Here is a 23,063-nt window from a genome sequence, read left to right on the forward strand (position 1 = left end):
GGGAGAAGTGGCTAAACACCTAAAATTCATCAAAATGCTTTCTGGGTGGGAACAAGATGCATTTGGGGGAAACTATACAGCCAGTCTGTGTACAGTAATTGAAATGAGAGAACACTGCATTGGAGACTCCTGCCTTCCCTCCCAGGGGAATACCCTTCTACAGATAGTTAAAAAAGTTGCTTACATCAGGCAATGGCCTAAACTGCTGTTTGTATGATTATGCAGGAGAGCACAGAAAATATTAAATAGTTCTCCACCAATTTTCATAAAGACTCGTACCTTAAATGCTTCATTGCTTTTTGTTCCTGCAGCTGTGTTCTCAGTACACTCATAAAATCCCTCCTAATCTATAACAGATTGTAGGGCATTTCATTTTCAGCTGCCTGTGTAATGTCTTCTCAACTAAAAGAAGTCAGCTGGAAGCTGCAGGGTTTTGTTTCTCAGCTCTACCTGAGGCTCCTGTTAATTGGTACAGTCATGTGTAGTGTTTACTTTTACGTGTAAAGATTGAAAATGTTGCATTGGCAGCAGTGCTGCCTCCTTCCAGTGTCCTTGAGAGGACAAGTACCATACCTGGGGTACTCTTTGGCAAAGGTGATGTGCTTTTGTAAATACAAACTTTTTTTTTTTTTTTTAATAGGACACACACACAAATTTAAGCTGTTAAGTTATGCTGGTGTATTTTGTCAGCTGCCCTGAGACTGATTCCAGGGGCAGCTGGGAGCACAAGAAGGACCCAGGGGATGTTTGCTGGGTCTGAGCCCTTGGGGCTCCATAATGGGGCAGTGCAAAGGACCAGGGCATCCATCAGTGCCAGACAAGACCTGGATGTTTCTATTTGCAGATTCAGCATCTCCTACACAACTTAAGTGTCATCCCGCCAGCCAGCTGCAGCTAAAATAAAACAGACACACATCACCAGTGAAACAGTGTTTAATATAGTTAAATTACTTAAATAGATTTCAATTTCCATGGGAAATCATAACTGTATCCATTTTTGCAAGATCCAGAGTAAAGAGTGTGTGAATACCCCTTGAAATGATCATGACACACTGTCAACAATCACAGCTAGAGATACTGGGGACTTGAAATTTCATTGACAACACAACTTCATAAGGTGAATCAAAAGTTAAGAAGACTGCAGACTTTTGGAAAGCAGAAAGCAAACCTAAAATCAAGTGTATGGCATGAAGGAAATGAAACTCAGTGAGAGACAAAGGGGATGGGAGGTGGAGGAGGGGACAAAGGCATAACACTGTGATGCAACTTAAGTTTATTTTGCAAACCAGGAAAGATGAAAAGGAGCAAAAGTATAGTACAAGGGCAGACTTGGCAGTTTTACAGAAGTCAATATACTATACTTTTCAGAGATGTTTCCTAGTGGAAGGGAGAAGGAAAGGGGAGATGCCATTTAAGCTCATGTTTAAATGGCTTAATGCTTGGGTCATGCTTAGCAATAGAGCAAATTAATTAAGACAGGTCCATGGATTTTCACTTATTCTCATTGTCGAGTAGGAAAAAGAAATCGCCACCACCATAGTGCAATCATTATGCTGTGAGTACTACAATAATTCTGCCCTGAGAAGAGTGGAAAAGAAGTTTATTAAATGTCAAAAGATTGGAGTAATTTTTAGTTCTAGCCAAATTCAATATCAAAACCTTCCCCTCATAGAATATAAAAAATATAGCTTTTTTAAATAATTTTCTTTTTTTAATAAAATATCAAGGGATTTTTCTTTCATAGTTAGAAAAGGTACATAAATGATAACAGTGAACTATTCAGAAACCCCCCCACTAGTGATAAAGATGCCCAACACAGTCTCAATGGCACTATTTTAAGGTTGACCACCTCATATACACACTTGCCATCATAATCTTTTTTGAAGATCATCTAATTCCTGAAAATTGAAAATCTGTGAATAAGTGCTTACTACAGGAAAGTAAACTCAATGCTGCAGCACATAGTTCCTTGTAATGTCACATGGCAGTTACAATGTCAGACAACTCTCAGATCAGCAGGATTCTATTAAGACCATCTATGAAAAAGTATTTTTTTAAAAGAAAAGTTCAAATGAGCTTTTTTCCTTTTCTCATAAGAGCTCCTGTTAAGAGTTAGAAGATTTGGGTGGAGCTCTTTTTGACACGTTTGATACCGTCTCAGGAGCTAAAACTCAAAGGTCCTGTTTCCATTGGGAAGCCGACACCCTCCGCTGGAACGCTGCACGGAATAATTCTGTGACTACCGCGGGTTTTTCCTCTTCTTTGGGGTTGTAGAATTTTCTGGAGTTTCATTTTAAAATGCATCTGATTCAGCCTGGAAAGTCACCTGTTTGTTGTTGGTTGATTGTATAGTGATAATCTGAAAACTGCCAAGTCTGTGTTCAGAGTATTACACAGAAAAAAAATTACACAAAAGTCTACAGGTTATATACACCTCCCCCCACACCTTGGTGTGGACAGCCTGCCTTCTAATTTATATATAATTTACAAAATATAGAATTTGGTATATCTGTTAGATCTCCATGTTTTCAATATTACAAAATAAAAAATACAAAAAAACCCACAACAAATTTCAGGGGAGTTCCCCCCACAAAGTGTCTCTTGTTTACATCTAGTCTTTCCCATGTAAACTGATAGATACCAAAGAAGAGCACAGACGACTTTTTAATAAATATAGTTGTAGAGCCATCTTCCTTTATCCTGATCTTCCCCTTCATCAGGTGTGCCAGCCCCACTCAGAAGAGCAGTCATTTAGCCATGGAGAAGAAGGAAAAAGAGGGGGCAAGGCTATAATGTCTTTTCATACTAAAACATTACCAATGCCCTTCTAAAAGGCCTTTTTGTGTGCTGCAACAGTGGGTGTCAGTTTTGAAAGCCCATTCAAAACAGCTAATAAAAGCACAGTGGTACACTTCAAATAGCTGGCAGTATGGGATGGAAACATTATGGGAGTGCAAATCCATTCCAAAATAATGCTTTGTAGTGAATCATACATTCCTTCAACCAAGTAAATGTTGTGTTGCGTCAATAAATACTTAAATAGCTTCTTATGCCATCCTGTGGTAGCAGCCTTTTTAAAAATGCCGAATTCATGTCTTATCTGTGAACTCTGTAGTGCACATCTTTGGTCAGCTTAGCACTCAGCCAGGAACAACTCCAAGGTGGTTTCTTTCTCTTGCTTTTTTCAATGGGTGGCCAAAGAATTTGCTGATATGAGTCATGGGGTGAAATTTCAACTGCACCAAATGTTCAGCTTCACTACCAAAAAATGATTCTTCTCCTATTCACAATCCTGGGTAATGCAAAATCCATCTTTGTGTGGCGCTGCAGTCGGTGCTAACTAATTGGAGGCCCTTCATTTAGAAAGTAGGTGGTCATTTCTCCTTTGCCTTTGACCTTTATGACCCCTCGATACTCCAGCTGGTAGTTGTTGGCTGCTAAAACCTGGTACATGTCTGTGGTTACCTGCAGAATAAACAAGAGTGAACAGAGTGAACAAGAGTGAGCTTGCCTTGTCTTCCACACAGTCTTTCCATCTGCTTTTGGAGTAATCCATGGACAACATAAAGTAGGATCAACTGTTTTGTTTCTAAGTCAATCAACGTTTGCATATCAATCACTAACTGAAAGGTTGGCACAAGTTGCTGAACAAACACAACCATTAGAAACGGAGAAAGTACAGGTGTCACACACAGTTCACAACTGGGGAAACTGCATTTTTCAATGAGGTCACTGGATAAAGTGTAACAAATTAGTCACATTTTTAAAAACACACCAGTCAGTTCAGTCTGCTCAGATGCATTCATTGTATCACTGGAGTAGCCACTGGAATTTTCCACTACTAGTAGTAGTGGAAAACAGGTCAAACTTACTAAAATATCCTCAAAAATTACCTAGAAGTTACACAGTGAATGTACAGCTTAGGAGTCAGGGGTTGTTTTTATGAAGGAGAAGGCAGTGGGCAATGGGAGAGAACTGATCAAATGGAATACTCTAGCCAGCATCCAAATTGTCTCTGCAGATGTCAGTCAAAAATAATCACTTGTGCTGCAGAACAAGAGAAGTTTAAAGACCAGATTTCCTGAGGTATTTATTTATTACAATATAATTTCTCACCCTTTTTCAGGTGGCTTTACAGACCATCTCAAGAGTGATGCATAAATATCGATCCAGTTAACTGACAGGCAAGGAAACAGCATGGCTGCCTCTCTTGGGCTTTACACCAGCTGCTCTAATTTTATAACCCTTCAGTGTTCCCAAGGAATGGCATTCTGTTACTGTGGACATTGGCTCAGCAAAAGCAGGACACTGCAATTGAATCACTCACTGGAAAGGTCACATCTGGAGGGTGAGGAGCTGTGTGATTATCAGACAGGTCCCATTAACCCCTTAAACAATCCTCCCTCTCTGTTGTGTATCCCCGTCCTGCTGATGCCTGGACCCTTGCTGGCCTCACGCCACACACGGCACAGCGAGCAGCAAAGCAAATTACAGAAATACAGGGCTGAATCAGGCCCTTGGAAAATGAAACAAACACTTCACACAGCTGAGCAGCACATGTGAGCAGGGATCAGGCAGGACTGTGCTCAGTGCCAGTGAGGCACACGGGGCAGGAAGCTCAGCTCAGCACTTCCACCCAGAACTAAAGTGCAAGCTTTTAAACAAAGGTTGCAATGTTGGTCACGATTAAAAGAAAAAACTTGCTGGTACCACCAGCATTCCCTAAGTGGCTTTTCTTTCAGTTCTGTGTGGGTAAATGTATGGAATAAAGGAATAAAATGAAACCAAGATTTCAATTCTAATTAAGTTTCAAAATGTGTAAGTGACACAGGGCTGGCAGTGTAAGTTTTCCAGGGATTGCCTTACCTGAATCCTGTCAGGCACTCCTGTGCTGTCCATTCTGCTGGCTACATTCACTGTGTTGCCCCAGATGTCGTACTGGGGTTTGCGGGCTCCTATCACCCCAGCTACGACAGGACCAATATTGAGGCCTGGAAGGAGAGGAGAAATATGCTCAGATCCATTTGCTTGAAGCAGGTTATTTTTCAGACAGTAAAAACCCATCCTGAGCCTCCCTGGTTCTAGCTGTACTTTACCCTGACATGTAAAGCTATGGCCAAACTGTGGGGAGAGAAATGTTAAAATAGCATTTGGCTTCTTTGATCCATGATCCATCATTTATGCCCAACTGACTGGCAGCTCGGGCGGGATCTGCTCAATCCAGAGCTACTTTCCAGTGCCAGGTAATGGCATAAAGTTTTTTGCCACCTGGCTAACAAGCAAACTGCTCACTTGAAGTCAGCACATACCTGCAATGCTGAGGGCCTGCAAGGCAGCAGCCCAGAGCCTTCCAGAACAAAGACAACACTTGACATCCTCAAATTTCTTCTTCCTTTTCTGTCACTTTTTATTCCCTGACTTAAAAGACAATTTAATGTCCAAGACTGCCAGAGCTGGAAGCACAGGGGCAAAATGAGCCCAAAGTCAGCCACCTTGTAAGATCATGCTTAGTGTAGAAGCAGTGTAGGCAGCACCTACACTGCTTCTAATTCCCTAGGGAGCTTCAGTGATGCTGCTATAACCTAAAAAGCCACTGTGATGTTTCATAGAGGCTGAAGTGGTCACCAGCCACCAGACAATCAACATCACTGTATAGCTAATGTAACATCTGTGGTTTTTACTGTCCATAAAATCCCCACCTCAGAATGACCACTACCTACATGGAATCCTGTGAGCATAAGGACATTACCTATCTTCATCTGGAAGTTGTTGAATGAATGCTCATTAATGTATTTCATTTGGTCCATTAACCTCATGGCAAAATCTGCCAGAGCTTTGATGTGTGTCTTCCCTTCCTTGTCATAAGTGGAGTCGTTGAGGCCTGAGGCAGCCATGTAGGTGCTGCCAATGGTCTTGATCTTCTCCAGCTGCCTGAACTGGTCTTCACTTATTATCTGTGTCACAAGAGCAAGAGAAGCAAATAAACTTTGACAAACACACAGATGCTGGTAATGTCCATGCCACGTGCCCTGCCTTGCTGCAAGTAGTGGACAGAGCCAGGAAGACAGAGGAAGAAAAGGGATTAGATACTCAAAGGAATCACAAGGGAATAGAAGGGATTTCAGTGTGGGAAAAAGCTAAAACTGAAGACTCCTAGAGTAAGGAGAAATGAACCGTGGATTCAATAAACCACCCTCCTTCAGGAGCTCAGCAGAGCCCAACTAAACTCATGGATTCAGCTCACTTTGCTCACCCAGATTTTCTGCGACTTACTTCATCAAAATCAGCAATGATCTCATTGAGCAGCCTCAGACACTCCACCCCTTCGTTGTTGGCTTCCAGCTCCACGTAGAACTCAGAGAAGTTGCTGATGGAGGCGAACATGACGGCCACGCACTCGCAGGACTGGTAGTAGAGCTCGTCGTTGCGCCGCTCCTGCGCCAGGAAATGCGCGGCCACGTCCTTGGGCAGGATGTTGTGCAGCAGGCGTCTGTTGTAGGCCTGCAGCTCCTCCATCTCCTCCTTCTCCTCGGTGGCCTAGGGTAGGGGGAGACACAGGCATGCACTTAATCTTTTGGGAGTTGCTCTGGGGAGGGGAAAAAAGCTGAAAATTAACTTGCGGTGAGGGCAGAAATAGAACGGGGGAAAGAAACTGCAAAGGAGAGCAGAGCCAGAGAGATGCAGAAACTTGTGTTTTGCAGTGGAAAATGTTCCATCTCTTTGTGCACATGTGTATGGAAAAGCAGGCAGAGAATAATGCCAGAATCCAGCATTGTATTTCTGAGCCCTGAACTGGTTAACCACTCAGCTCACTCCTTCCATTGTTTTACCATTTATAAATGAGGATTACAATGTTTATCTGCTTCCCAAGGAGCTTTAATTAATTGTTGCTTCCTCAGTGCCTGGTACTCAAACCACAAAGACCTATAATTAGAATGATGTCCTGCTACCCAGAAGGTAGAAAATCTAAATAAAACCTGCAGCCCTTTGGCCCCCCAGCCATGAGTGCTGGCCAGAGCCCAGGCCTGTCCTGCTTGCTTGGGAATCACATACAGGGCCCCAACATCACTCATGGGCACAAGTAGTGAAAACATTAACAGTGAACCCAGGGACAGGAGCACAGTGTGGCATTATCCACAGTGTGTTGGTTAGCCAGTACTGCTGCCTGGGGGCTAATGAAGGCTGGACATTGAGCCAGTTCCCACTGCTTAACAGGAAACTGAATGAAAATGCAAATGTGAATCTTTCACACCCTTGAGCACAGAAAACGAAAGCTCACTGAACTCTGGGAAACAATTCAGCAGTGAATATGAGCTTCCTATATTTATAAATTGTGTTACATTACATGTTCCTGCAGCAATAACAGCTCAGTTGCCCAAATTCATTAATCTCAACCTTCGGATCTATAACCCTTTACCACGGGGACCATCCAAGGTGCATTTACAAGGAAAAAAGGGGTTGAATAACTGGGATGAGATGCAGAGTATGCAAAGTACCAAAAAAGAGCAGAGCATTATTAGTATGCCCAGTTATAAACCAGATTCAGATTAAATTCAAAGGCACTTTATCACACTCCTCAACTCGACAGTGAAGAGCTCAGTCATTTTATGTTAACACCAAAGACTACATGTGATCCTCCCACAGCCAACACCCACCAACCTGAAGTTTCCAGAGGAAATCAAGCCTTGCAGTGGATTCCACTTGCTGGGCATGCAAGTACAGTGCCAGGACAAAGACAGTGATGATGACGGGGGTCACAATCTTCAGCGCGACTCGTGTTGTCACCGGGGGGCTGCAGCCAAGCAAAGGGACAACTTCCCTGTTACTGGGGGAACACGGCCTTGCCACAGCCCACACTTCCAACACTAAGGCTAAGCAGCCTCTCAGGCTTTTTTTTTTCATTCCCCTCAAAGCCTGTGTTGGTAAAGGGACAAACCTTTACAAAAAGCTGGAGATTCTGGCTCATGAGTGCCAGTTTCTAAAGGAGGACTTGGAAATTGGAAAAGTAATCCAGCTTCTCAGAAAGGGTTGTCATTGATATAAAGGGCACTCTGCAGAGAGTGGCCATACATGCTGAGGGTGACAACACCAACATGCTGACAGCTCCTCAGACTGTGTTCATCCTGTCTTCTGCACTAGCTTCCCCAGGCTCCTGAATAAGGAACTGCTCTAACTCATGGCTTCTCTAATTAGTCACTTCTTAATGGGCTTTGTTGTGTAAGTGCTCTGTAAGCTGAAAAGAGCACTAAGGCACATTCACACCTCCTCTGACAAGCAGGCAAATAAAAACTGTTAAATATGAATTACTGAGTTACACAGTATGAAAATATTTTGATAAAACCTTTAAATTGTATTACAAATAATCCCTGGGTTGACATAAGTCCCACAGGAGAGAGGATGCTCTGAGAGTAGCTATACATACAAAAGGGCAACACTCAGTCCACTCAGGGCATCTGCACTGTGTTGCACCAGCTCACAGCAATGCACAAACACCAGACACTGCTGGTGAGTCAATGTGCTGCTATTGCACCTTGTGAACAGAAAATACCTACCAACAAAAACCTATAAAATATTTCATGCCAAAGTGACTCACCATGAGGATGTATCATTTGCAGACACGCTGAAAAAAAAAGCACAAACACAAGGTCAGAGGAGTGTTTGGCTCCCTGCAGCTCCTGCCCTTGTGCACATCATTGCACAGCTCCTCTGCAGTGTGGCACCTCTAACACTGTGTGGGGCTACAGCTCTTTGGAAGCAGAAAACTACTAAAAGATGGGAGGGGGAGGAGAAAACAGGCTTCTGAGCTACACTCAAAACTCCAGAGTGATAGTGTGACATGGTTAATGTGGGTAAAATATCAAAGAAGCATTAAGAGTGAGAGAATAATTTGGGATTTTAATGTCAGTGTGGGATGCTTGGCAAATGCCTGTACATCGATCACTGCTTCATTAGGTCAGACTACAAAATTTGGCCTAAGGAAGAAAGCTTTGGGCTTTTTTATCTTGTGAGGGATAGCTGTTTTCTTCTCCTTTTATTGTGGCATGGAGATGTGTTTAATTCCTTTAACTCTAATCCTGCTCCCTTCTTCTGCACATTCCTCACTGCCAGCTTGTGCCCAGCTCTGGGTACCACACACAAGGGCACTGAAGAAAACCCTTCAGCACCACCCTATTACTACTGACAATTCTGCAAAGTACCCACGTGTATCAGAGCTGCTGGGGGAGATGGAAGGTGTGGAAGGTGCTTTTTGACACTGAAAGCACGGAACAAGGGAGCTTTCTGGTAGGTAGCAGCTGTCTGAGCTCCTGATTGATTGATTGCTTAATGCTGCTGGCTTTGTTCTTGAGTGTGGGTGGAGTATTAGGTGGCTGAGAACCATGCACAAGCATCTTTTAAAACACTATTGAAATGGAAGGAAAGAGATCAGGGTTTAAATTACTGTAGTGTCATTGATGCAATTAGAACTTTGCAGGCTACCAATGTGATACTAGCCTGAGAATGTGACAGCTCTCTGGAGAGCTTCAGGCCACAGGTTTATGGGGTTGGAGGGAACCTTGCACACAAATCAGACATCTAAATAATCAAAATAGGCAAGGGAACCTAACTGGGCATAACATCAAAAAATAAAAGCCTAGTAACTCTCTAACCTTGTTTGTTCCAAGACATTTTCTGCAGTTCTGAGCATGGAATTTCTTCTGACCTGGATTTTGCAACCTACTGTTGTCTTGCACACAATCTATTGCATGGCTCTTGGCCAGCTCCAGCACTGAACATGTGTGCTTGGACACAGACATAAAGCCTGGGGACTCCCCCATGAAAGGCTGGATCTAGCTGGAGACACCTCCCACATGGAGTATGATTCCCATGCTTCCCTAAATCACCTGGCCAAGGATGACTGACAGCCCTCCCTTATCACTCTCCCTCATGATGGGAGCATGGCAGACCTGACCCTTAGTACTGAGGCTGCAGCTCTCTGTGGGTGCTACTCCTGCTCTAAAAGCTTCATCAGAGACTCCCACATTGCAGAAGTGCAGCAAGCCAGTATTCACAGTAACTCTGGATAAGTGAAGGTGCCCAGTGCAGGCAGTAGGGGTGTTACATTGGTAGGTTGTTCCCCCATGGAACAGACATTTCCAGTAGCAGATGGTTCTTTAATTACTGGAAGGGAACACAGAGAGAAGCTTGCTCACTACACTCCTGCCCAAGTGAAGTGCACGTTTTTAGCAGGAAAGGCAGTTCATTTTAGAGACAGCTCCCACAGGACCAGAGCATCTCACTTTTCCCAGCCACAGTTGCAAGGACAGACAGCTGGAACAGAAATGATGGCTTTGATGAACAAATCACAGGGCAAAGCTCTTTGGGCTTCCCTGTGCAGGAGCTCAGTTTAGAAGACCACATTGGCCCATCACATCTTTAAAGCAATGCATTAGTTTTGTCTTCCTCTGCAGAGGAAAAGGGAACACCATAGCCCTGTGCATGCAGTCACTCTCCCTGTGTCACACACTGGTGTGGCTGCAGCCAAGTCTGGCAATTCCCAACGTGCTGTAATCAGCCCTTCAGCTGCCTGCATGCTGGGCTGGTTTGTACACACAAGTGTGAAGTGACACCTGCATCACTTCTAATTAGTCAGAGTACCATAGTGGCTGCAGAGCAGACACTAATTATGTAGCTACAATGGGCACCCAATTAAAGTAGTATGAGGTCATGGTGGCTTTTCTGTTTTTTTAGTATCAGCTGGACAATAAGGTCCATCTCTGTGCTACATGCTGAGCTCCCATTTCACACAAATGGCCTTCCAGACACCGGGGCAATAAATAGCCATCCATGGAGCTCCTTGGACAAAACAAATTGTCCTGGATTCCACTGGAATATAGTTAAATTTCTTCCTAGCTGGTGCAGTGCTGTGTTTTGGATTAAGTATGAGAAGGATGTTGATAACATGCTGATGTATTAGCTGTTGCTAAGTAGTGTTTATACTAAGTCAAGGACTTTTCAGCTCCTCAACAACCCCAGGGAGCAGGCTGGAGGGACACAGGATGCTGGGAGGGGACACATCCAGGACAGCTGACCCCCACTGGCCAAAAGGAATGTTCCATACCATCTGGCATCAGGCTCAGTATGGGAACTGGGGGGAAATCTGGCCTGGGGCTGCTGCTCAGGAACTGGCTGGGCATTGGTTGGCAAGTGGTGAGCAACTGTATTGTGCATCACTTGTTTTGTCTATTCTAATTAAACTATTATTATTATTACTATTGTTTCTCTCTTTCCTGTCCCTTTAAACTGACTTTATCTCAACCCATGAGTTTTCTCCCTTTTCCCCCTCCAACTCTCCCCTCATCCCAGCACAGGGCAGTGAGTGAGTGGCTGTGTGGGGCTGAGCTGCAGCTGGGGCTGAACAAATCCCTTTTAGTGAGAGATAATACAGCATCACAGAAAGCTATTTCTGGGAAAACATGCTAACCTTCTCCACTTTATTACTGACTTTATTACTGACATTCTGATTGTGAAGTGATGTAAATTACACTTCCAAGTGCTGTAATTTCGCTTAGTGCTTGAATTACAAGAATGAAATTATATTTGAGATATAAAATGCTTTTATTTCACTAATTGTGTTAGAAAATGCTAAATAGTTTCTGCTGATGGAACACCTAATATCTGAAAAAAAGGGAAGAAAACCTCATTCTCCCTATACCTCCCCACAGAAAGCTCCATGGGGTTTCCTACCTAATTTCACTCCATTGAGTTAACAAAATATTTTAAGTGATTACTGCCAATGGCAGCAAAAGCTACACTTCCATTAACTGGCAATGGCAGCAAAAGCTGTATATCCATTAATTGTTACTGGGCACATGGGAGTGCTGAAATCATGGAATAGTCATGTGAAGGAGAGGAGTAACCAGATGCATTGGGCTTGAAGGGCTGATGGTTAATGATGGCTTGAAGGGCTGATGGTTAATGGCCATCCTGAAATCTGAGCAACTACAGAATGTATTTCATAACACTCTGGGAAGGGCCATGGGAATCTTCTCAGACACCCTCCTGTCCTAGGCAGGAACAACCACAGCTATCAGCCTTGACAAATAGTTCACCTAAACTGGCATTATTTGATTCACTCACATTTAAGTACAATTGTTGCCTACAAGGGGAAATCATCAAAACAAGGAGTTAACACAACAGAGCAATTCCCAACGAGAAACAAAACTTCTGGAGGAGGACAGGCTTGTGGATGTGCCAAACTTCCCTCTCTGGTGTGGGGAGCCCCAGGAAATGGGGAACCACCACAGCAGTGGAAGGAGGCTGCCACCAGGATTAATGTGTGACCCGATGACAAGCCAGCTTTTGTAAGTAAAAGGGCACCTGCCCATTCCCACTGAGCCCAGCCCCTTCTGCTGGGAATTGTGCTGAGCCCAGCTGTGATACTGGCTTTTCAAACAAGGACATTTGTCCTGGAAGCAGCTGGAAGTGGATCACTGGCCAAACATCAAGCACCACCACTCCACCACCCCAAGCTGGGTTTGATATATTGTGGTGGCTCACATCACATCCCTGAACAAGCTCAAGTTTGTTGGAGGATTTTTTTTTCTTATTTGAGAAATGACATTTCTATATTGGGAGTGTAATACCAGCATAAAGAATGACTAACTACACTCCCCATTTCTGGAAAAAAGGAAATACAGATCCACTCTGATTCCAGTTATATTCTGTTATTAATAGATAGTTCATTAGTCAAGTCCCACATTAAAAAGGTCTTAAAGGGAACTGTATTCTCCTACTCTTCAGAGGCAGAGCACAGCATGCACATCACTGGCTTGCACCACAGCCTTGGCACTCCCATCCACCTAATGCCATGCTGGAATCACTGTGTGAAAGAAATCAGGCAAAGATTTCAGAAGTGAAAGGCACTTACTAGGTGTTGGCTGTAACCAGGAGATCTGCATTGTCAAAAAGGTTGACCCCTGGCACTTCCACAATGAGAACATATATAAATTCAATTATTAACATAAGGATCAATTTTCCAATACAGCTGATCTGAAGGAACACAGAGCAGGCCAGGAGACTCAATAAGACACTGTAGGTAAAGTACTGTATAAAGACAAAAATGGGAAAAAAAAAACCCAAAAGAGAGATGAATGTCAGCTGGATAAATCAAAACTGAAAACAAAGGAAACTAAACACAGGGATAGAAAGGGATTGGTAGTTATGTTGTTGAGCTGACCAAACATAAACCTGGGGCTGCCTGCGGAATTCTCCCACATTACAGAAGTTTAGACTGAATGGATGAACAGGAAAACCGTGGCCCTCTTCTGCAGGCATTACATGCTTCACTCTCAAGAGACACAGGCTCACAGCTGGACACCCAAGGCTGGGATGCAGCTTTTCCCTGGACACAGTTCCTACCAGTTCTGCTGGATTAAGTTGTGCTTTAAGGCCAAATTCTAGGCTCAAATTTGCATATCTGTACAACACATAGGACCAAAGGTATTGGCAATTCACCCCCCTGGACAGATGCCCACCTGAGGCCAATGGGGAAGCACTGTCCCCTCCAATGTCACACACTGGTTCCATCAGCAAGGTACAGGCTGGACAAACGTCCCCATGCCCACCCCATGATAATTTGTCCAGCCAGCAGCTGCAGAGGTGCAGATGTGTGGCTGTGCAGCACCTCTGGCACAGCTGGGTGGTGCAGCAGCAGCTCCTGCCAGGCTGGGAGCTGGGTGTTCAGCATGCCAGTGCTTCCCAGTGTGACTATGGGTGCCATTTATGGCTCCTGGGAAGGACAGCAGGGATGCAAAATGAAGAGAGGCATGTTATTCAGCTCACCACCTTCCTGCTATCAAATCTGTGAAGATTTAAGCTTCCACTCTGTCTGGACAGGCCTATTTCTGACAAAAACCCCATATCATGTGCCTGAGGCAATCCATCCTTTCAGTTAAAAGCAAGCCCTAGTTGAAGCAGAAATATGCTTATGTTCTGAGCTCATTTATTAATAGTCTGATATATTAAATTAGAGAAAATAACTTGTACAGCTTGTTCTTGACTCCTCACTCTTGACTGAGGGGTGGGATTCCACTGTCTCCTGGGTGGACACTGGGACTGACAGGCAACACCTGTAGCAGATCCAACACGTGCCTTGCAGAGTGCAGGTGAGGGACTCCTCACTTCTTGGCCCACTGAACAGAAGGACCTGGCTAAAGGCTGCCAGAGCACCCTCAGTGTGCAAAATGGTTATTCCTCATTGCCTAAATTTCCTCTCTGTCCTGGGCCAGCACTCCATACAAAATCTTGGTGGGTACAGACTGTTCCTAGATCTGCACTGTGCCAGATTCTGCTCCTGGGCCTTTCTGCAGAAAGCCTCTGCACACTAAAGCCTCTGCAAGGTTAAAAGTTGTAGTATTGGTGGTCTCAGAAACCTCATTGAATCACACAGGGACCATATTCCTGTAAGTTAAAAGGAAATATGTTCAGTAGGATACCAGGACTTTCAGTAGCACCTTGGACATCTGGATGGTAACAGATCCACCATAAATCTGTCAGGTCCCCATAAACCCAGATGACCTTGACATAAGTTCTACCTCCATCCTAAACAGAGCTGTTTTTCCTTTTCAATTTCCAGTAAACAACACATGTAATGGCCATGACCTAAAAACTCGGAGAAAGGTCTTGAACAGCTATGCAAAAAGATAATTTTTTTTTTCTTTTTAAAGTATTCTATCAATGTGAAAAACATATTTGGGCTGGTTTGGGTTGAGGGTTTGGTTGGGTTTTTTCCCATCAGAAGCATTTTAATTTTTTCTAAATGAGATGTCCTGAAGACACAGGAATTGCATTGCAAATTGAAGCAGACCACTGTCTGGGCTGCTGATCTGTCTGAGGCCAGACCTACCATACCTTGGGAATGAATATATAAGCCAAGTTTTTCATCAGGATATAAAACAATGGAGGGAATCATTAAATCTATGACTAGACACTGATGTTCATAGAACTGATTTTTAGGTGAAACTGAGCACCCACAAACTCCTTTGAAATGACTTTCACTTCTGCAGGCCATTAAGGACCTCTTGGAGAGGGACATTTCCCCTGCTACAGGCAGGATCCAACTATTTTAAAAGCCTACAAATTATTCAGCCCTGAAGGAACTTAAACATGAATGTGGATTCATGATAATAACTTCAGACATTTAAGTCTGCCTATGTCAGTCCTGCAATGTCAGTCAAGAACAACCTTGCTTTCCTCAGAATCACTGAGATTTACCACAAAGGTTTGATAGCCTTTTTCCAGACAGACCTCTGAAACCCATTTTTTCCAAGCAATACCTCTGGAAAGTTGCAGCTGGGCAAAGGACTGTCACAGAACCCCTGCCAGGTGCCCAGGCTGTAGTTGGAAGTCAGGTTGCTGATAAGGCAAATGTCCACCCGGTCAGGAGTGATGTTGTATTCAGCAGCCATGCAGCTGGCAAGATCCACAGTGCTGCACATGAACTGGAAAACAAAGATGGTATTAAGCTCCACAGCATAGACAAAGAGAAGAAAACAAAATAGTTTATATCAGTTTAAAAGCCCCTTGGAAATGGCTGTAGCAAAATATGCAAGATGAAATAATCAACTTATGTTTACTGCATGTGCAGCAGCTATGTTTTTTCTCCCTCAAAATATTAATTAACAAAATCCATGCCCCAGAGAACAGCTCACCTCTCTGTGAGCCCAAACTCAGCAGTGGTGTTTGGAATCACAGCCAGACCACCTCAGTCCCAAAAGTGCACCTCAAAAGCAGAGCCATCACCGTGCCCATGAGCTGATCCCTACCCTTGGAGCAGGAGGCAGCCCCGTGCAGGGCTGGCAGCAAGCCCCAGGAACACTTATGTCCCACTCAGTATGGTGGGAGTTATTATAGTGTGTGTTATTTAACACATCAGCCTCGTGCCAGCCCTTCCTGCAGGGATCTGCATCGGGTGGGCTCCTGTACTTGGAGCAGAAGCATTTAAAAAATCACAAAAGGACTTGGGCACAAATCAGTGCCAGGCATATAATGGGCTCTAGGGATGGAGCTGTTGGGCTCCCATTTCTTTTCTGTGTCCAAAAAGCAAAGGGCACCAACCTCAGATGCTGTTAGTCCTAGGCAGGGTCATGTTAAATTCAATGGTTTTAAGAGTCACAATGCTGCAGAGCACCAATAAGAGAACAATGCAGAACTGAATGCATCAAAAGGAAATAATGGACATACCATGTTGACAAAGGCAGACAGAAAAACCAGGATAATGGCAAAGACTCCAACTAAGGTACTATTGGTCCTAGACTGTACAATCTTCTTAGAAAGAGTCTGGAGAGGAACTGGGAAAAGCTGCATGAGAGAAAAAAAAATCAAATAGACACATCAAATCCTTGCTTGTTTTACAGATTACAACCTGCATTTGAGCTGCCTGCATCCTTCAGCATGGGTCTGTGTGGATGGAGGATGGTGATGGGGGATGGCAGCTCTGGGACAAGGGCAGGCAGAGATGTGTCTGCCTCGTGGCAGCAGGCCCAGCTGGCTCTCCAAATCTACTTAGCCTTCCTAATGGGAGTGATGGCTCCTGAGCCCAGATAGCATGGCTTGCAGGGCTGTGCTCATCCTGTTGTGAGAAGCAAACCACAAGCCATCTGTAACTGAAATAGCCAGGAGCTCGAGCCTGGAAATTACTGGAGGAAAAATTTAAAAACGCAGAAATGAGAGTACATGTCATGTCCCTTTGATCACCAAGGCGTGTTGTGGGGCTCTCTGGTGCCATTTCAGACACAGACTGAAAACAGCCCAGGCCAGCCCTGTGATGTGTCAGACCCTCTGCAGAGATCAGCTGGCCCGGGCTGGGCTGTGGCACTCTGCTCCACACTCACAGTGACAAAAATCCCCGTGGCTGAGGGCAGTCAGGGAGCCCAGCTGGCCCAGGCACTCCCTGCTGATGGCTACTGACTGCTGCATCCATTCCAGATGGAAACAGCCCGTGTGTCAGAGCAGAGCTGACCCTGCCCTTCCCAGCCTGGGTCACCCCTGGGGGGCCTGAGGCCTCCCTGCACTGCTCTGGCTGCAAGAGTGTCCAGGAGACAGCCAAGGCAGCCCTGTCCCTTCATGTGCCACTGCTGTGCCAGTGGGAGCTCAGGGCTGGAGCAGGAATGCCAGGAGACCCTTGTGCTCCCATGGGAGATTGTCCTCCCACAGTGCCCTGCCCGTCCACACCACCCCACCAGGGCAGAGGGGCTCTGCCCAGCAGCACCAGAGCCTTTTCCAGAGCCCAGCTCTCCCCTCCCTTACTCAGTGCACCAATAACCAAGCCACTAGAGGGTATTTTTAGAGACACAAAGAAACAGCAGCACAGCGCCATGGCACTGCAATTTAACTATGACTAATGTTTCTATTAAAAGTCTTCCTTTTCCCTTTTATCCTTCACTCTTACATCTTTGGGTATGCAACATTTTGTCAGCGCTGTGCTTCCCACACAGCAGCCCTGCAGTGTAATTACTGAGTGCTGCAGCTGATTAGCTGGAGACTCTTTACAGAGGCAGGGAGAGGTTGTGGCAAGAGTTTTGAAAGAGTTGATTTCACCTGCTACCAGCACAGGCTCCAGGTGAAAGGGGAGAACAAGGCTCTGTGGGGGACTGGAGAAAAGGGGAAAGGGGGGTTGTAACTTATTTGCACTGAATGAGGATTGATTGAAATGCACTGGAAACTTATGCAATCCTTCAGGCTCAGTGGCAGCCACTATAAAACAAAGGAAAACACCTTTCTCTCACAAATAAACCCTGGTGACATAGAAACTTTAGCTTTGTTGATAAGCCATGAACCAAAATATCTCTTTGCCCTACCATGTCCAGCTGCTTCCACACAGATGTCAGCTAGCAGATCTCTACTAGAACTGGGTTATGAAATATCCAATGGGGCTTTCCTCTGCTCTAGCCCCTAAAGGATTTGAAAGGAGAAGGAGAATCTGTACTTCATTTAGACAGTTTTCTCACTAGATTAGAGCAGGACAGGTTTTCCTGCCACTTCTCTGTTTAAGCCTCAAGGCCAAGCTCCACAAAGGTATTCAGGGATCTAACCTTCAGCTGTAATCTCTGGGAAATCAGGTACCTAAATAAAACTTTGGAGTTTTTTTGTTGTGGATCTTGGCTCAAGCCCCTGCTGCCAACAATCCCAAAAAAGCCAGAGTTTGAACCAAGCCTGAGATATCAAGCAAGGCGATCAGTGGAAGATACTTGAATTCTAATGAAAACATGTTTTCTTTGTATTAATCTTGGTTCTCATTACTTTGCAAACTAGGAAAAATTTTAGGTCAGTAAACAAATATAGCTGGGAAAAGTCCTGGAGAAGAAAGAAATGCCAAAACCCATAGGAGGTCAGGGCTGCAGTTGAGAGTGCCACAACACAGTCATGCCATGCCTCTGAGGAACCTCTGCCTCATGAACACTCGTGGGGGATCTGTCACAGAAATCACGCTCTCCCCATTTCACAGAGGCAGCTGGAGACCAGGAACACCTGCAGCTTGAAGGACTTCTATGATAGACATGGGGAGCTGAAAGCTATCTCAGGTCTGACAATTCAGCTCCTTTCATGCATTGCTTCTTCCATAAAAATATCCACAAGTCAGGGGCATAGCACAAAAGTAGAAAAAAAGGAAAGAAGATTACTTTCCTTCCCATTTTCAAAAAAACCCAAAAATAAGACCTCTTCTGTGCTCATAAAAGAAGCAGAGTATCAGGACATTGCAGTACAGTGAAAATCCAAGCAGCACTGCTGGTGGGCCCATTGGCTTGTACTGTCCAAAGGGACACTCAAATCCTGCCTGAGTGACAAACAGAAATCTGATGAAATGGCAGCTCCCAGACCCATTTGCACTCCTGAGAAGGGGCTGAGAGCAAGGATGTGATCCGTCTGGGCAGCCACACAAGGTGAGGTCACTCATTAGCACTCTTGAAATCCCCATGTAAAGAAAACCACAATGGGAAAAAAATAAAATTGGATTGTCCAGTTGATTCTAGTTCCCTCTGAATTGAAATGTGTAAGTGCAGGTGAAGAAAGGGCACTGCTGTGCAGGTGAAAGTACAAGTTTAAAAAGTGATCCAACAAGAAGTATGTGACACTGAAAATAATCCATAACCTCCAGTCATTTGCATGAAGAAATTACTCTAAATAAAGTCAATTCTTTGGAACAACAGCTGATGTAGGACAGAAGAGAAATATTTCTTCTTTTTGTCTTCTTAACATCTAGTGTGGGTATGGAAAACTGCTTAGATAATTGCTGTTATGTTGTAAGATGAGGTCTTTAAGGTCTGATTTTTCAATTTGTAATAAAAGCCTTTGAGTCATTTTGAAGTACATTAAGATGCTTCTGCAGTAAAAGACAACATCTCCAGGCAACTTGATTTTGCAAGTCCATTTCTGTAACTTATTTCACAGTGATTTATTAGTGTATTAAAAAAGTACAGTTTTCAGAGGGTTTTATTTTCCTGATTGAGACAGAACCTCCAAATGCTTTAGGAGCATCTAGACCAGGTTCTGGAGGCAAAGAATGTGATGGGCAAGCTACACCTATGTAGAGCTACAGAAAAGCTTATTTTCTCATAAAGGATAACTTGAAATTTCTCTCCTGTGTTCTCCCAGAACCATGCAAGAAGTTGAATTCCACACAGCAGTGCAGATACCAGAAGTTAAAGGATTTTAAGAAAAAACCACAAACTTGATAAGTTAGTAGCAAAACAGATGTCTGTCAGCAGAGTATTTGAGAAGGGACCCTGGTTCCCATGACCTTAGACTCTACTGGGAAGGGACACCACCTCACAGTGGCCAAGACTTCATGGAGCATCAAAGCAAAGAACTGGAACTCTCTTGTTTATTACAGCTGAAGAAACTTGGAAAGCCAAGCTGGCTGTGCTGGCAGTTCCAGGATCAACTTCTAGTCCATGGAGAATTTTATAGTGGAAGATAATAATGACAGCTAAAGAAAATAAAACATGATCAAGCTGTTCAGAAAGAGCCTGCTGGCCACTGTCAAAGGCAGAGTTAGAGAGGCCAAAACAGGGAGGGGAAATCTCACATGAAAGCTGGAAAGAGGAAGAAAAAAGAGACACTTACTGTGTAACAGCACAGCAAACAGGCAAAAGTTATGCTTATGCTGATGTCCTGGGGTGAACACCTGCTTTCCAACTTTGTGTGGAATGAACCACTGGTATTTAAAACACATGCTCTCCTCTCCCACATGAGTGTGAAACAAAGCAAACAATGCTGACATCCCTGTCTTCAGGGTTTTCATCCGAAGGATCTGCAAAACTGCCTTCCTTCTGCAGGTGTGTGTTTCCTGGAGCAACGTGGGTACAGAAATAAAATAACACCCCTTATCCAAGGGCTGGGTAAACCCACTGCTTAAAAATCAAAGACTTGAAACACAAAGATGTTGGTCTGGATGACAGAAGTGGGCTGCAGCTATTAGCAGCTGCTGCCGTCAGACATGGAGCTGACAAACTAGAAGTACCTGTTCCCTAAACAAGCCATCTCATAATCAGGTGTTGTCAGCAGAGGCTAATTTGGAGCACTAAGAAGAGGTAATCAGAAAGGAACCTGAGCTAGAAGGCCCAATATTTTCAATATTTGCAATCTCTGCACAGAAGCCACACTGGATGTTATACATGAGTATGTTGTGGGGATGAAAACTCACTGCTGGAAATGTCAGGGGCTTCAGAAAATCCCATTAAATTCTGATGTTATTCTGAATTCCCTCTGATGTCTTGTGCATCCAGAGCCTATGCACTGAGGCAAAGCCAGCCTAGAAACAGTTGGAGGCACCACTGAACAGACCTCTTCTACAGGAATTTGGAAGATCAAGACAAAGAAAGCAAGAATGAAATCTGCCTAACATCCCAGGGACTGAAAAGTCCTGTGTGCCTTTTAAATTAATCAGTAATTAAGATCAGTAATGACTTTAACCAAAAAGCCCAGACCATAACCAGAGGATTTGAATGAAGATGGAAGAATGGAGTGCTGCTGTCAGTATGTGGCAGTGGCCTGTAAATGCCACTGGGTGACAAACAGCTCTGAGCCTTGGGTCAGGCAGCTGGGGTGCTCCAGAGCTCCAGGCCTGCCCCAGCTGCTGTCCCAGCAGAACCAGGCACCTGGGGTGGCCCTGCTTGGCTGGCAGAGTGCTGGGATGGTGCTGCCAGAGACCTGCAGCACAGCTCAGCACACAATTCCCAAGTTCACTAACTGCTAATCACATGAACTGCTGATACCTGTTTACAAATGGATGACTTTCAGTAACATCCTCAAGTGCAATGGACACACCAAGTGCAACCAGGCATCTGTGGGTACCATTTCCCAGCTCAAGGCACCCAAGCCTTCCTATCAGCAGTATTATTTCTGACTCTGCTTCTCATTGCTGGAAAACAAGCCCGACCAATGGGATGCTGCACTTAGAAACTAGGCTCCCTTTAATATTGTCATGAGGCCAAAGGAAACCCTGTGAGTGAGTAGTTAACTTCAAATAGTAGTTGAAGCTTCTGTCACTGGGAACACTCTGCAGCTCTTATTATATGAGAAGGCAAAGCTTAATTTCCAAATTTAACTTAAAAAAAATCAAAAAGACATGTAAGGTGCAAGTCTGTCAAGAGCACCCACATTCAACTGTTGAAAATGGCACAGAGAAGATAATTAAAGTGAGACAAATCATCTGCCTGACATTATCCTTTATCCCACTGTTTCTTCTGCTGGAAACATAATGCTACTGAGCTATTTTATTCCAGGCACTGAGGAACAAATCTAAGCTTGAGCTAAGGAGCCTGAATCTCAGTATGTTCCATGTTCAGACACTTCTAGACTAGAAGGATCCCTAAACCTGAAACACATCAATGTTTTTAATAGGAACACCTTTAAGTGAAATGGATGAGCACAGCACCCTTCCCACAGTGCTCACTGCCAGTTTACCACAGGCTGACAAGAAGAATTAATATGTTTTTGGACTTCACACAATGTATTTCTTTTCTGATCAAAGGCAGCTACAAGAAAGAGCCCAGCGAATGTTGGAAGCTCTGTACACTCATGTGAGAAAGGCTGATAAAATTCTATATGTTTATGGCTTTTACTTCCCTCCAGGACATTTTTCCTTGATGATATTCTGCTTCTGATTATCTGCCTACCCAAACAGGCATATGCAGCAGGGGCCAGCACACAGGCAACGCTGCAGGAAGTTTACAGGGAGGAAATGAATGGTCAGGGCTTGGTCTCACATTGGAAAATGTGCTCTTCTGATATCAATATGAGAGTGTCTGCAGGGGACTTAATAGACATGCAGATCCACAGAGTGATTACTTCTTGCTGAGCTACAGAGATGCCAACCCTAGCATCTGTTTGCAGTTCATTCTGCCTTATCAAAGGCTTTTTCTGTAACCCTTATCACATAGTGTGGAAAGGATGGCTAACAAAACACACTCTGTTAGCTGAAGAAGCAGATTGCTGATCTGGTTATCTTAGGCAGAGGACTACAAAGAAACCACAGTACTCACCTTTACACAGGAGTAAATGACTGAAACAAACACCACCGTGGTCAGGATCAGGAAACAGGTCAGGTAAAATCCCAGCATGAATGTAGAGCTGAAATCAAGGAGAGGTTTGGTTGGTTTGGTTTTGTTTTTTTAAATGCACATTGTATAGAATAGCTCCAGCTCTGCTCTCCAGAACACATTTGTACAAGCTATGACACACTGCACAGGCTTTCCAATTAGGATAGCTGTGGGAGACACGAGGTGCCTTGAATACCAACAGATACTCTGGCCTATTTAGAATTATTCAGACAGGCTGCAGAACAGAGAATGCTGCATCTTTTACAGCAATCACCTTCCTGCTGGGGTGACAGAGGTGGGACTGAAACACATTTCATGCACTGGAGGAGGTGACAGAAGAACTTGTTGTGGCAGGTCAGCCCCCAGCTGGCTGTGGGCAGGGCACCCCTGGGAAGGAAGGCAGGCTGAGTGCTGAGGTGCAACTGGGTGAGAATAATCTCAGTGGGAATGGCTTCCTGTCTTGCACAGGGAATGTCTGTGCAG

At 44.3% G+C, this 23,063-nt stretch overlaps 1 protein-coding gene across 1 annotated transcript in view; it reads right to left on the minus strand.

Annotated features, from left to right (window-relative positions):
* Positions 1-917: 917 nt before the first annotated feature.
* ADCY5 (adenylate cyclase 5) overlaps positions 918-23,063 on the minus strand; it is a 204,269-nt gene continuing 182,123 nt past the window's right edge. The window contains exons 12-21 of the mRNA XM_066553913.1: positions 22,524-22,611; positions 16,222-16,338; positions 15,315-15,479; positions 12,908-13,083; positions 8,594-8,620; positions 7,660-7,792; positions 6,274-6,537; positions 5,750-5,954; positions 4,867-4,991; positions 918-3,465 (exon numbers count right to left, since the gene is read on the minus strand). Of these exons, the coding sequence (XP_066410010.1) occupies positions 3,337-3,465; positions 4,867-4,991; positions 5,750-5,954; positions 6,274-6,537; positions 7,660-7,792; positions 8,594-8,620; positions 12,908-13,083; positions 15,315-15,479; positions 16,222-16,338; positions 22,524-22,611 (1,429 nt within the window). The 3' untranslated portion in view covers positions 918-3,336. The remainder of the gene's footprint in view (positions 3,466-4,866; positions 4,992-5,749; positions 5,955-6,273; positions 6,538-7,659; positions 7,793-8,593; positions 8,621-12,907; positions 13,084-15,314; positions 15,480-16,221; positions 16,339-22,523; positions 22,612-23,063) is intronic.

Source organism: Molothrus aeneus, chromosome 7 (assembly GCF_037042795.1).
Source record: "Molothrus aeneus isolate 106 chromosome 7, BPBGC_Maene_1.0, whole genome shotgun sequence".
NCBI classification, from domain to species: Eukaryota; Metazoa; Chordata; class Aves; order Passeriformes; family Icteridae; genus Molothrus; species Molothrus aeneus.